This window comes from Engystomops pustulosus, chromosome 1 (assembly GCF_040894005.1).
Source record: "Engystomops pustulosus chromosome 1, aEngPut4.maternal, whole genome shotgun sequence".
Lineage (NCBI taxonomy): Eukaryota > Metazoa > Chordata > Amphibia > Anura > Leptodactylidae > Engystomops > Engystomops pustulosus.
The window spans coordinates 231,761,698-231,776,614 of NC_092411.1; the positions used below are offsets into that span (position 1 = coordinate 231,761,698).

Consider the following 14,917-nt stretch of genomic DNA (forward strand, 5'->3'; position numbering starts at 1 on the left):
AGGTATTACTTGCGTCTCCTTCCATAACTAGACATGCCCAGTGTAAAATTGATACCATTCAAATGACTTTGTCCTATAAAATCAGTTTTATTTGCAACTTTTACTTTAACAGATCATTTAACGAAATAATAATTTCACTCAGATTACCAATTTATTATCATATTTTTATTATAAAGTACATTACATTGTAGTAAAATATTGTATATTTTGCACATTTTATATTTACAGTGAATTGTATTGAATTGTATTTTTTGAAATATTCTGTTTAATATTAAATCTATGGTATCTACAAAATAAACAATGTTGTATTTAATAAAGTTTGTACATATAATGGGATTATACATTATACATAGAAGACTATACAATGGAGGTAAACGCTTAAATATATTACATTCTACTATTTATTATATCAGGGGTTATACAGGCGGTCCCCTACTTAAGAACACTCGACTTACATACAACCCCTAGTTACAAACGGACCTCTGGATATTGGTAATTTATTGTACTTTAGTCCTAGACTACAATGATCAGCTGTAACAGTTATCACAGGCGTCTGTAATGAAGCTTTAGTGTTAATATTGATTCTTATGACAATCTAACATTTTTAAAATCCAATTGTCACAGAGACCAAAAAAGTTCTGTCTGGGATTACAATGATAAAATATACAGTTCCGACTTACATACAAATTCAACTTAAGAACAAACCTAAAGACCCTATCTTGTATGTTACCCGGGGACTGCCTGTATTACCTTAAAACTTGCACTATTTTTCCAGTTAAATATAGTATATGTGTTTAAATAATTGTATATTTTAAGTTTTGACAATAAACAATATGGTGCCACAATTTGCATACATAACAATGATATAATAAAAATCACTTTGAATATCAAGTTTTTCTTAAAAGGGCTAAAAGTCGACTTTTTAGTAGGAAGGCCATTTTTACTACGGTAGAATGACACCCTCAACCAGCGGTTTTCCTGAGATTTCCATTATTGTACCAGTGTTTAAGAGTTAAAAGATAAAACAATTGACTTTTGACTTGATATTTTCAAGGTAGGTGTAGAACCAGCTTCATCACTTAAGACAAATTCTAGTTTGTTTTTCTTGTTTCTTGTACCAAAGCAAAGCAATGGTAATAGAAAAAAAAATTGTGTTGCTTTAATACAGATCTTTTACTCATCACTGTCATCACTGCTGAAATAGGAGCTGTCACAACATTCGGCGGTATATAGGAATTTGTGGATGCTCGGGTTCAGTCGAGGTACCCAGTGTCTTGGCACCAAAAATGTTGAGAGGTTGAAGAGATCAACAAATACTTTGTATCTGTCACTGCGGAAGAAAAAAGACAGTTCATTTACAGTGATTTTTTTTTAGCTTCCAGTATTTATAATTATTTACAGGAAGGGAATAATTATATTTCTAGGTATTACCTTTTAATGTGGCACAAGGCATGTTGGACAGATTTTTATTTGGTGCACAATGGACTTGAATTCTGGTATATTTTGCTTAGTAAATCACATTGACTTGGCAATAAGCGCCAGCTATTCTAATTTTCGCAAATAATCCTTTGACGATCGGGCTACTGCTGCGACAAATTTAGAATGCAATTTTCAGGCATAAGCAAAGTCAACTAATGTTAGAGGTATAAGATGATCTGCCACATTATATAAGTTCAGGCTCTCTACTTGCTGTTAGTGATCCAAATAGTTTTTAACATAACAACATGGCTTCTTATGCTCTTATTTTTCAGTTCATCTGCAATATATAACATGTGGAACTGTGGTTGTCATAGTATGCTAGGAGTTGTAGCAGTGTAAAAACTGGATAGCCACAGTTTGGACACAGTGGAAAATGACATTCGACTGTTCTTGACCACCATAATCTCCACTATAAGTGGACTATAAGTGGTTTTAGTAGCCCTACAATAACTAATGTACCCAACATTTTCCATAGTTTACAGTATAAGTATCAGCATTGCCCTCAGTTATATAAAAATTATTTCTACATTTGTTTTCTTCTTCCTGTCATCTTACCTTACTGTTGAGCGCAAGTAATGGTAGCCAGAAGAGCCACCAGTTCCAGCTTTGCTTCCAATCATTCTGTGCACCATGCAAACATGATTATCTGTTGAATAAGATCATAGTTAAATATTACTAATACTGATCCTTTCCCAGTTCTTGAGTCAGTCATTTTTATATGTTGAAACTTTATTTTTAAGCAGTGTAAAAAGTTTGATATCTCATTCATTTTAAAGGGGTTGTACCACAACAGTCATCTCCAGGACTGTCCCAGTCAGATTCTTAGCAAGAGAGAATAGGTGACCTATAGGTTAAATAAAGCACCAGTCTACATTTTAAATGTCTGTATATTCACATCTTATGGACAGCTGAAGGTTTCAGCCTTAACATCCCCATAAAACTAAATGGATCTTGTCGTGCACTTAAATAGATTTGTCCACTTTCAGCAAATAATATATATAGTTTTTGTAAGGAAAAGTCATATAATTTTAATATTTTCTGTATCGATTCATCACGATTTTCTAATCAGAGCTATTAGATAATAATGTATCAGGCACCTGCATGTCCATCACATGACCATTGACAGATTTCTATCAACTGGAAGGAAACATACAAGCTTTCTATAGCAGGATGGCAAGCAGAGATCTAGAAAACCATGAGGAATTGATACAGAATGTATAACCTTTCCCCACACAGACCATATTAATTATTTGTTGAAAGTGGACTACCCCTTTTACATGATGCAGGGGTGAGTGAGTGGGCTATTCAGAGTGCTCATCTGTCACTGCTCAGTGATTACAGGAAGCAGCTCTTTTATGTCTGCTCTGTCCTGTGTACTGTCTGCCCATCATGTATCCACACACAGTGCACCTCCACCCTGCAGCTACTCAGTTTAAAATAGATATACAGGATGAAAACTATTTATTTCTTTGTGTGCTTTGTCTTTTCCAGTCTCTGTAACTCCCTCCCCTCACTGTCCTGGGAAAAGGGGAGAATGATGGCATCTGCTGAACAGCCTGGCTGGCACATCCATTTTAGCAGGTTGTGTATAGTATAATAGTCATACGGCCCCTTACGCACGAACATATGCTTGCCTGGGCCGTAGCCCAGTTTTGGGGAAATGTTCAGGAAAAAATACAAGCTATATCGGGGCGCTAATACTGAATTGTGCGGTAGTAATAAAAAATGATTTCTTTGGTTTTAAGGGAAGAAGGATTTATTTATTGATAAAAGTCCTGGATGACACATTTCGGGGATACACTTGTTTGTTTTATGTAGGATCTATCTTTTAATGTCCATTATTTGAGAAAGGGTCAGTTGGACCTAAAACGCGTCATCCAGGACTTTTATCAATAAATAAACCTTCTTTCCTTAAAACCATCAAATAAATTATTTTTATTTCTATTGCACAATTCGGTATTATTGCCCCGATATAGCTCCTATTTTTCCTGTTCATTTCCCCAAAACTGCTTGCTACCAGCCCTTCACAGGTGCTTGGTAATCTTGGAGTCTTGGAGCTTCAGAATTCCCACCGTCTGGCATTCCAGCCAAAGGAACGACCTTTCTCCAGTCCACTACCGTAAACGGCAATGCCCACACAACCAAGAATTTGACAAGGTAAGCTCTTTTCTAGCCTTACTCTGTTTGTTTTTGTTTTTTCTCTTCTTCACTATGGGCCGTAGTCCAGGAGAGAGTAGGGATGATCGCTCCTTGCCCTCCCCTCTCCATTGAAAGCGGAGCAATATAGAACATGGCCTATATTTTGCAGCTCAGTCACAGTGTGGTCAGACAGTGTGTTCTAACTGCGAGCATGTGTAATAGACGTCTATGGGGGCAGTGATGTGCGATGTCCCCGCCAGAGGGGAAGTTTTGCACCAGTGTACTAACTACAGCCTGAGCCAGTTCATTTTTGTGAAAATCTGCGAGGTAGGCATAGAATTATCTGGAAGCACGGTCTTAGCACATCTGTCGTGACCTGCAGGTTCTCATCAAGGCACAAGGTGTGTCTGCATTTGTTTTTAATTTTGGTAAATAATGACACAGAGGAATCTGCTGTAGGTTGTGAAATTGCATTTTACCTTATTTTAATATCATTTAAATACTTGTTTTTTCAAATATTGTATTGACACCTAAATCAATAGAATTCAAAGTCTATGTGGAGAGGTTGACAGTTTTTGTATTCTTGCCATCTAAAGTCATTGTGGTAACCACACTGTTTATTGTTATCTGAGATGCCAGTAGTATTAGGGTTCTTATTGAGGAACAAACATTTTATTTTCTACATTTTATACTTACATCTCCATTTGGTCATCAAAATATCAATGTCCATAAGAGAAGTCAGGAGTTGAAATGGGACTTGGAACCGTGGTTCCTCCCTTGGAAAAAAATTTTAAAATTTAGCTTCAGGATTTTCAAATACTGCACATAAGAAAATATTAATATGCTGAAAAATCTTTCACTGTACCTATAGAAATATATCATTAAAGCTCCCTTCAGTGCTTTATATGACAGTCTTCTTTCTCCTGTAAAACATTGAAACAAGACCTAATTATAGATAAAGCTATATAGCAGATTATCCATACCTTGGATTTTAAGATAATGGTGAAAAAATTCAAAGCTGTCCCTCATAATCCCCCTGATTCTGCAGTGATGACTTCACATATATTGTTATAGTGACCATTGCAGAAATGTGGGGAGCACAGAAGCAACAATAAGAAGACTTTAGGCTTATTTAGCATATTTGGTCATGTAATAGTAAAATGCCAAGACCAGGAGTGAAATATATTGAAACCTAGAGAGAAAGTTATTGGAAAGTTTTTTGACTTTTAATTTTGTTTTTTTTTTTTATCCTCTTTTTGTTTTGCCGTTTGAGACTGGCTGTAGTGAACTTAATCAAATTATGTATATTAAATACTTATGATATATCACACTTGCATAATATAACGGATCATATATATTTATACATTGTCCTTTCATTGTCAGTGATACAAGTGATGACATGAATACAGAATAATATGTATAGTACATTGCTTTAAAAGAGTTTTGTTGAACACTTTACGTGAGATCTTAGTGAAATGTTACCTTTACTTAGAAGATGTTCATGTCGCTTCTCATCAAACAAAGCTGTAAAGACTTCTCTTTGTTTCTGAAGCTCTGCCAATTGTTCTTCCTTGTCTTCTGAGTCTGGTTTGGCCTAATAACAATAAGCAAACATGTTGCTGTTAATATCTGTTTTGACCTGCTTCCTACCAAATACAATTATAAGGCTCAAATAAGATTTCTTAGGTATGCGGAGCTTTGTAAGTGCTCTTGATCATTGTAGACATGTAGAAAATGATAAAATGTTCCTTCATATTTTATGCATCTATTGTCTTGATGATCATTGCTTTTTCCAACCTGTTACTTTCCATAATCCTTTACTAAAGATCTAGGTTGATCATATATAAATATTGGAACTTAGAGAATCTAGAAGGAATTATTTAGAGTTAATAGCATTTGTTGTATATTACCTTAACCTTTTGGAGCTCCTCCTCTAATCCTTGAAATATATTGACTTGTAACTTTCCCCAAAAGTTAAAGCCAACCTCTTCCAAGCCGGGTGTGCGTTCCAGCCATGCCTTAAATTAAAACATATGGTTCTTTATCATTATGGTTCTTAAACATGTATCATTTGCTTGATAAATTAGAAATGTGCATAATCTGAATAATGTTGTTCTACCACTCATATCTATTGTTCTTAATACCTAATGGATTGCAAGCACTAAGCTACCTCTACAAGGCCCAGAAGGGTAGGTTCCTCCTCGGATCTCAGAAGCAATCCATTTTCTTTTCCCTTGAAATTATCACGGTAATGGCGTCGGTTGTAAGGAACTCTCAGACTTTCTGGAACACCTATTTTATTTTCCAGAAGACGAAACTGCAAGCTCTGAAATCCAGAAGCTGGTGACAAGTATTCCCTTAAGAAGAAAAACAATATACAATATAATTTACAAATACGAAATTTCAAAGCTTTAAAACGGCTAATGGTCTAAAATCAATTTTGCATCTGAAATCAAATGATCTGTTATCATAAAGTCTGAGGGCAAGATTCACCTATGTGCACCCCGTGGTTATTTTTGTTACCGGGAAGGGTATGTATATATTCTGCCATGCTGATAGACCGGCTGCAATATCATGCAAGAGTATTCTATCTGCCGGCCGGACTTCAGGGCGAGAACTGTATTCACTGTTACGGTAGTGGCTGTATGATGTAAGGACTACTGTCCTGTGCAAGGTGTGCAGTCCGTGGGAATCGGACCAACCTATTGGAACATGTTCATTTGCAGGTAGCCTCAATGTAGATCCTAGATAGGAGACCCCTGTCAGTAGGCATAACCATTCCTTCTTCCTGGTGAGTGTTCTGCTTTGAGTATGGATTTGCCAGGTAGTTATGGCTAGCAAATGCTGAGTTGCTTGCTGTTCCTGCACTGAATTTCATAGTAAGTTAATGTCCTACCTGAAATCAAAGAAATCCATGGGGGTCATTGTTTCTAGAACTGAGAATTGTTCAACCAGTAATTTGAGAATCATGGAAATACGATGAATACGAGTCACAACTTTCAACATATTTCTTTCATCTCTTACCTGCAAGAAATAAACATATGTAATAAACAAAATGCCTAAGAATCTGTATTTTTGTATGTGTATATCATGTCAAAATATTCATTGGTGTTTAACCCCTTAAGGACGCAGCCATTTTGCAGGTTAAGGCTCAGCCCGATTTTTTGGATTCTGACCTGCGTCGCTTTATATGGTTATAACTTTTGAACACTGTTACTTATCAAAACGATTCTGAGATTGTTTTTTCCCCACATGTTGTATTTCATTTTAGTGGTAAATTTTGGCTGATAAGTTTTGCGTTTATTTACAAAAAAAAAGAAAATATGATAAATTTTTTGAAAAATTTGCCATTTTCGAAATTCAAAATCATTGCGTTTTCAGGCAGATAGATTTACCACCTAAATAAGTTGCTGAATAACATTTCCCATTTGTCTACTTTACATTTTCATAATTTTTGATATGTCTGGATAATTTATTTTGATGTCACGCGGCTTACAAAAAGAATATCGCTTTTCCGGATTTTCAGAATTGACTATTTTGGGGATAAATACAGTTTGGAATGAAATTTTACATATTTAGCATCAAAACCCCCCTATATAACCAACCCATTTTCAAATCTGCACCCCTCAAGCTATCAGAAACCGCTTTTACGAAGATTGTTAACCCCTTGAGATCTTCATAGTAATTGAATCAAAATGGAGGTGAAATTTAGAATGGTCAAATTGTTCCCTTATACGTTCATTTAGCACTAAAATTTACACATTTCCAAAATATAAAAAGAGAAAACCCACCATACAATTTGTTCTGCAATTTCTCCTGAGTACAAAGACCCCCCACATGTGGCCGTTACTTGTTTTATGGGCGCACAGCGAGACGCAGAAGGGAAGGAGCGCCCTGCAGCTGCCAGGATTTTAGTTTCCTCATTGGCCCCTTTTGAAGGCTATAAAATTTTCGCTTTTGCGTTATTGGGGCCATGTGATGCCATTTTTTTTGCGGGATGAGATGCTTTTTCCATTGTTACCATTTTGGGGTTGGTATCACCTATTGTTGAAAATTTAGGAACTTTTTTTGAGGGCAGGAGTAGAAAAGCATCAATTCTGTACTGGATTTTTTACTCTTTTTTTTTTTTGGTGTTCACCGTATAGACTAATAATCATGTTATCTTTATTCTATGGGTTGATACGATTACGGGGATACCAGACTTGAATATATTTTCTTACGTTTTACTAAATTTGTCAAACAAAACCCTAATGTGGGGAAAAATCTATCATTTATGTATTGCCGTCTTCCAAGTGGCATAACATTGTTACTTTTTTGGCTACGGAGCTGGTTGATGGCTTGTTTTTTGCGGGACATGTTGTACTTTGCACCAGTATCATGTCGGAGTACACATGGTTTTTTGATCGCATTTTATAGCATTTTTTGTGGGATTGAATAGCTAAAAATCATAATTTTTGGAAGGTTTATAGCAGTTTTTTTTTACGGCGTTTATCGTGGGGGTTCAATAATGATTTACTTTTATTCTACGGGTTGTTACGGACGCGGTGATACTATATATGTGGGGTTTGTGTTATGATTTAGACTTTTTTTTGAGTTATATGTCTCTTTATATGTTTTGGGGGTTTGGGGCATTTTTAGTGATTTATTACTTTATTTTTTTATTGAATAACATTTTTTTTTTTACTTTTTCACTTTTATACCATGGGACATGAAGAAGCAATCTTCTGATTGCTTCTTCATGATAATATTCTGCAATACTCATGTATTGCAGAGTATTATCAGTGTCAGCCTATGCACTTGCATAGGCTGGCACTTTGCCAGTAAGATGACGTCACAGACGCCATCTTACTGGCAATTCTTGCAGGTAACTCTGGGGTCCAGATCGGACCCCAGAGTTACTATAGCAACGATCGGCGCCCCCCGAAAACGGTTCGGGGGGGCCGATCGTGGGGGATAGACCCCCCAGAGGCATGTTAGATGCCGCGGTCGCGCTGACCGCGGCATTTAACGGGTTAAGCACCCGCGATCGGAGTCAACTCCGATCGCGGGTGTTACACTGGGGTGCCGGCTATTAGTCACAGCCGGCACCCCGTGTTTCCCGATGCCGGTTCGGCTCAGATCTTGAGCCAAACCGGCATCAGCTCAGCGTCCGATATATCGGACGCTGAGCGCTAACTCACTGAGCTCAGCGTCCGATATATCGGACGCTGAGCGTTAAGAGGTTAAAGTATATTAATATGCATTTACATCTCTCCCATCTCTCTCTCTATATATATATATACCCTTGCTGCATCTGGCACATGGTATCTTGAATCTAGAGAGAAATGTGCTAACCAGTGTCAGAAAGCTTGGTCTCTGTCTTGCAAAAGGATAATGACCCAAAACTCGCAGGTAAAAACACCCAAGAATGGCTAAGAGGAAAACATTGGACTATTCTGAATTGGCCTTCTATAACCCCAGACCTAAATCTTAATATCTTTGGAAGGAGCTGAAAGATGCCGTCTTATAAAGAAATAGTGTGATTGCAGCAATTGCCTCAAAATATTAAGTTATGGGAACCATCGTTTCTGTCCAGGTCTGTTTTATGAGTTTTATTTATTTATTTTTTTTAAACCCTTAACGACCAGGCCCATTTTCGTTTTTGTGTTTTCATTTTTCTCTCCTGACATTTCCTTTGATTCAAAAACCCATACGTTTTTTATTTTTCCATATAAAAATCTGTATGAGGGCTTGTTTTCTGCGTAACAAATTGCACTTCATAGTGACAGTGTTTAATATTCCATGCCATGTACTGGGAAGCTGGACAAAAATTCCAAATGCAGTGAAATTGGTGAAAAAAATGCAATTGCACCATTTTCTTGGGGGCTTGGATTTTACGGCTTTCACTGTGCACCCTAAATCACATGTCTCCTTTTATTGTTTGGGTCGAAACAATCACCGGAATACCAAATTTATATAGGATTTACAAGATTTTTTTTTTTTTAATTCTTAATTTTGCCATGTTATGGCTTTAATAACTTTTTCATACTTCAGTGTATGGTGCTGTGGTTGGTGGGTTTTTTTTTGTTGCAACTTTTAATGACATTTTTAATGCTACCATTTTGAGGACTGTATGGCCTTTTGATCACTTTTTATAGGATTTTTAATATTCTTCAAAATGGCAACTTTGGGGCACTATTTTCTATTACGGGGTTAAATGCCGGGAATAATCGTTATTATATAGATCGGACATTTTGGGACGCGGTTATACTGAACATAAACCCTTACTCTTTACTTACTTTTATATGTGATCTAAGGAAAGGGGGGTGATTTAAATTTTTTACTTTAATTACTTTTTTTTTTTTTTAATGTTTACATTTTTTTTACCATTATTTCACACCTTCCAAGATACTTCAACCCTGCAGGGTCTGATTTCTAATACTATATACTGCATTACTACTGTATTGCAGTATATAGCAATATTACTGATGATCTCTAATAGCCTGCCATCTTCTGGCTATTAGAGATCATTACACATGGCAAGCCTACGAGTCTCAATGAGACTTTAGGCTGCCATGGCAACCCTCGCCTATGTAATGGTAAGTTAGGTGCTGCGATCGGTGCCAGCACTTGCGGGCGTCAGCTGTATTATTCAGCCTACACCAGCTGTGTATGGAGAGAGCACAGCTTGTGAGCTCTCTCTTTATAGACCCCATGCAGCACAAGGATGATATAGTTCGTCCTGGTGCACAAAGGTGTTAATTTTGTGAATGCATGGTTGAAAAGCAATGTCTGTCCTCCATTTGTTCATTTTCATAGAAATGTAATTTACTTTTGTCAGATTCAAGTTATTTTTGTGACCATTGTCGGTTTTTCTTTCACTAAAAGAATCTCAACATATAAACCCAGAAAAATATTGTGATGTTTGTCTTACATAAACTGTTAACTTACGTGTCCATTTTGGAAGATTTCTCTGACAGAATCTAGTTCCCAGAGTATTTGCTTGAACCAAAGTTCATATGCTACAGCAAAAACAAAGAAAACATTGTAAATAGCAGGTTTGTGCTTGTGCTGGTACCTGTGGTATACTTAAGAAGTCATAAGATGTTTTATCTTGCCTTACTCTAATTTTTATAAGCATAGGCCCCCTACATTTCAGATAAATGTTAAAAATACTAGTAACTTTGTGATATTAAGGTGATATAAAGTAAAGCTATGTATATTATTTTAACACATAGACAGTAGCATATATTATAATGTATTTTGCATTGTAAATATCATACTGTTTATACATAGGTAATGGATTTTTAACAGAGTTTACTTCTGGACTTCTTACAACATTATACCTTTATATGGTATACAGTGTGCATGATGGCACTTCTAACCTGCATTGCTTTGAAATCAACAGTATTGCAGTATAGAAATAATATACAGTATTTTTCTTAAATATTCTCATTTTAAAAATATATAATATAATTTGCTTTATAATTCATGTTATTAGATGTTTTTGAAGTAATTCAACATGTCCCTGACTTGCGGGCAGAACCATCTCCATACAAGGTGGGTGTTTGCTGCAAACATATTACAGCAAACATCCACAGGCAACACACGGGTGTTGTCTATGTGAATGCCTCCAGCAAAGCTTGTCATTCAGCCTGATCTCTAAGCATCCACCAGAGGCCTGTGATCTCTCTCCATATACCCACAACCAAAGGGGTACGTTCTAATAAGTCACAAGTTAAAACATATTAACACCTATATAAATAAGGTTTGGACAAGGCTGGATAATCATCGAAGCTCCTGCCCTGCGATAGCTATGAACAAGGACATAAGGGTCGGAAATGCATCCGATGGATAAAATCTTCCCGGTTTGAGTGTCATGTACACTGAATAAAGCAATCTGAACTTTATGGATGAGGAGTACTGGTCCAACTTGCTTTATATGAACACATGTCTAGTACTACGGGAGCCTGACCCCTCCACTCTAGGAGGGGAGCTGGACAATACATTGTGGTTCTACTATAGTGGTTTTTCCCCACATACCTTGATGAGTGACTATAAAAAGGTGCTCATCGTGAATTTTATTTCCCTTTTTTTCACTCTGTAGCTCTTGGGCATCCAACACCTTCTGAAGCTTCAAAACAATAAATGATATTTAGTAAATTATTTAATAAACATATTTAAGTATTATAATTTTAAGTATAAAAATATATAATAAAAGTTTTTGTAAATAATTTATAACTTACCATTGTATAAGTAACATTTTACATCTTATACTTTGATGTTTACTAGAACTTAAAAAAATTAGGCAATAGCTAATGTAACGATTGGTTCTCTAGACTATTACTATAGATTCTGCTCTGCGGCAGTAAGAATGGAGCAATGATAATAGCATATGGCATGGCCTTTCATGTATACAATCTCTACATTCGTAATTATATGTATTATGCCATTATTTATTGTACTGCTTTATAAATATGGCATCACATACTTGTAAATAGTCCCCATATATCAGTCCTCCTCTGCTGGCCTTATTAATTCCTTCTTGTGAGTCACTTCCATTTTTATCTTCTAGAGATAATTCGCTGAAAGTGTACCTTAAAGAGATCATATGAGAGATATTTACAACATTCATAGATATTCAATCAGTTCAGTATAATCATATTTGAGTGCACAAATACTTACTGATGCCTCGTCCCCATAAACGGACAGCCACTCATTGTTTATGTTATGATGTCCGCTTCAATGTCCAATGACCTAGACATTCCCAACGTGCGCTAGTATATATAGCTGCTGCCCGTGTACTCTTACCCAATCACATTACTGTTCCCTCTCTCTACCCATGCCATGTCAATAATTATTAAACAATGACCAAACAATGACCAGGTGATCTGTTTACGGTGACTTTTTCCTAAGTTGAGGGGCTTTCAATACACTGGAGTAGTTGTATAGCAATAGATTGCAGGCTTTTTAGACCTCCATTGGTTAGTTGATCAATTTATGTCACTGCAATAATAAGCATGTAGCACAAGAGTTAAAGGTACTACTCTGTGTTATTTGGAAAGAACCTGTCAGCTGTCCTGGCTTATCTGTTTTAGTAAGTCCTTTTATTCCTCTATGAAATGACAATTTTGGAGCTTATTTTCTTTGTAATGTCACATTGTACCATTCAGTCTAAATTGTGTCATACTTTGTGGGTTTGTCACTGCACAGTGTAATACAATTCAATTAGTGCTTACAGTATTAGGGCTTGTTTCCATAAATGAGGTCTGTTAAAAAAAAAACTAACTTCTGTTCTTTATTTTCTATAAGGCGTAACAAAAAATGTCACGTGTCCCAGTAATTTTATACTATAGCACGTAAGTGCAGTCATGTACAAAACAGATATGTCAGGTGGGCTTTTTAGGTTTTCATCTGATATTAAAGATAAAGAAACTGGGATACAAGTGTGTAGTGGGCCCCAGTGTCACCTGGAAGCATAAACATTCATGCACTTCCCATTGAAGGAGGATGTCTTCTACTGATTTTAAGGGGACACATTAAAACCAGGTGCACGAGCTGAGTGCATTGGATCCTAACAATTTCTATGCAGTGATCTACACTTCCAAACAATGACAACACAAATCCATTAGCTCTGAGAGGTCCCATTGTAGGTGACAACCCCGCTGTTTTTAAAGAAAAGGTGAGAGGAAAGACAGAAGCAAAATACTAGTAACCTTGGAGCATAAGGGCTCAGGCATCTCCTGTTGAGAAGGATATCTAATAGAACCAGCTGTGTGCAGTGTCAGGGGACAAGGGGACACAATAGACCCTGGCACAATGGCTCTATACTGTTTTCTAGGTAAAGCTGCCCGCACCTAGAGGCACATTGGGATGCTGATGGTGATGGAGGAAGGGTACATGGGTGTGCAGATATTATAGTGAACATCAGGAGGCAGTAGACATGAGAGTGCATGGGGGTTGTGTAAGTTGGGAGCCTTCAATAGATTCCCCAAATTTAAATGATCCCTGCATTAAGCTCCTTCAGAATTGTCACACTCAACTTGTACCATCTATATTTACAGGACCCCTGCATTAAAGTCCTGGTTTTCATTTATAGAGGATCCCTCCTGCCTTTGCCCAAGCACCTGTCAGCTTTTTGCAGACTAGGGGCACAGACAACGTTGAATACTAAGGATTGGGGTGCTTATTTTCTTGCCTACCGAGGGTATTAGTTTCAAACACAAAGCTTCTTGTTATCCGGCCTGGGACCTTGTTCCCATTCCTTGACCCTATGCTGTGCCTTACACTACAGGAGCAGGAGAACAGAGGGAGTGGCAGGATCATACCGGAATGAAAGGAGGTGAGACTGATGGCTACTTAGGGGACATATATTGGCTACTGTGGGAGGCACAATATTTTTAAATAAGTTGCAAAATTAATAGAAAATATAGTCCAGACATTGACAAGGTTTAAAATACAGGTGGTCCCCGACTTAAGAACACCCGACTTACATATGACCCCTAGTTACAGACAGACCTCTGTATGTTGGTAATTTACTGTACTTTAGCCCTAAGCTACAATGATCAGCTGTAAGAGTTATCAATGGTGTCCGCGATTAAGCTTTATTGTTAATACTGGTTCTTATGACAACCAGGGGTGGACTGGCCATACAATCTGCCGGGTAAATTCCCGGTGGGCTGTTCCCCTCCAGGGCCGAATCATACACATGGGGCCGACAGTATGGCAGGGGAGAAGAGCCCGCCCCCTGTGCAGAGCCCTTGCTGATTGGTGGCTGAGCAGCGGTCAGCAAGGGTCTGTGTTCCCGCTGCTGCTCTCCGCCAAAGACTATCCTGCACTAAACCTTCTTTTCGTTCAAAGTAGGATCCGTTTATTTCCAGAAGACAAGTTAAAGTTTTTACTTGTCTTCAGGAAATAAACGGATCCATTTTGAACGAAAAGAACGTGCCAGCGCCATTCATATACATCCATATTTTCTTATTAGCGATGCGCCACACGACGCACCACTATACATCTGGTTCAGTGCAATATACCCCAGGGGCCATAGGTCAAGCCAGGGGTAGGACGGGGCTGCGGCAACACACCTATTATAAGCGAAAACCAGAGTTGTGCCTGATGATCAGCACAACTCCTGAAGGTTAGTCTGATACCTCTATGTTTCCTAAATAACCATCTCCTAAAAAGGATAACCTTGCGCTAGGTAGCGCTATCGTCTCTGTTTTCTTTTCTCCCTTTTTCCCCCATATACCTATCTTGCACTAAGGCTGAAGTGACCAGGGATATGTGACCTGCATCCAGCAGCTCTGTACGGGAGATGCTG

The 14,917-nt window shown here is 37.5% G+C and overlaps 1 protein-coding gene across 1 annotated transcript; it reads right to left on the minus strand.

The window, feature by feature from the left end:
- Positions 1 to 143: 143 nt before the first annotated feature.
- Positions 144 to 12,382, minus strand: TDO2 (tryptophan 2,3-dioxygenase). Its single transcript, XM_072120791.1, has 12 exons — positions 12,283 to 12,382; positions 12,089 to 12,194; positions 11,641 to 11,731; positions 10,549 to 10,619; positions 6,515 to 6,642; positions 5,789 to 5,975; positions 5,529 to 5,636; positions 5,101 to 5,212; positions 4,484 to 4,541; positions 4,315 to 4,394; positions 2,035 to 2,125; positions 144 to 1,330 (listed from the first exon to the last, which is right to left on the minus strand). The coding sequence occupies exons 1-12, from the start codon at positions 12,315 to 12,317 to the stop codon at positions 1,174 to 1,176; spliced, it is 1,224 nt and encodes a 407-aa protein (XP_071976892.1). The 5' UTR covers positions 12,318 to 12,382; the 3' UTR covers positions 144 to 1,173.
- Between the last annotated feature and the right edge of the window lie 2,535 nt (positions 12,383 to 14,917).

Excerpts from the sequence above, each read along its gene's own strand:
- TDO2 (XM_072120791.1), bottom strand. The coding sequence starts at position 12,317 with ATGAGTGGCTGTCCGTTTATGGGGACGAGGCATCA. Across the intron at positions 12,195-12,282 it reads TTTATGGGGACGAGGCATCA|GTACACTTTCAGCGAATTAT; the intron begins GTAAGTATTTGT and ends GATCTCTTTAAG. Across the intron at positions 11,732-12,088 it reads TATATGGGGACTATTTACAA|CTTCAGAAGGTGTTGGATGC; the intron begins GTATGTGATGCC and ends ATTGTTTTGAAG.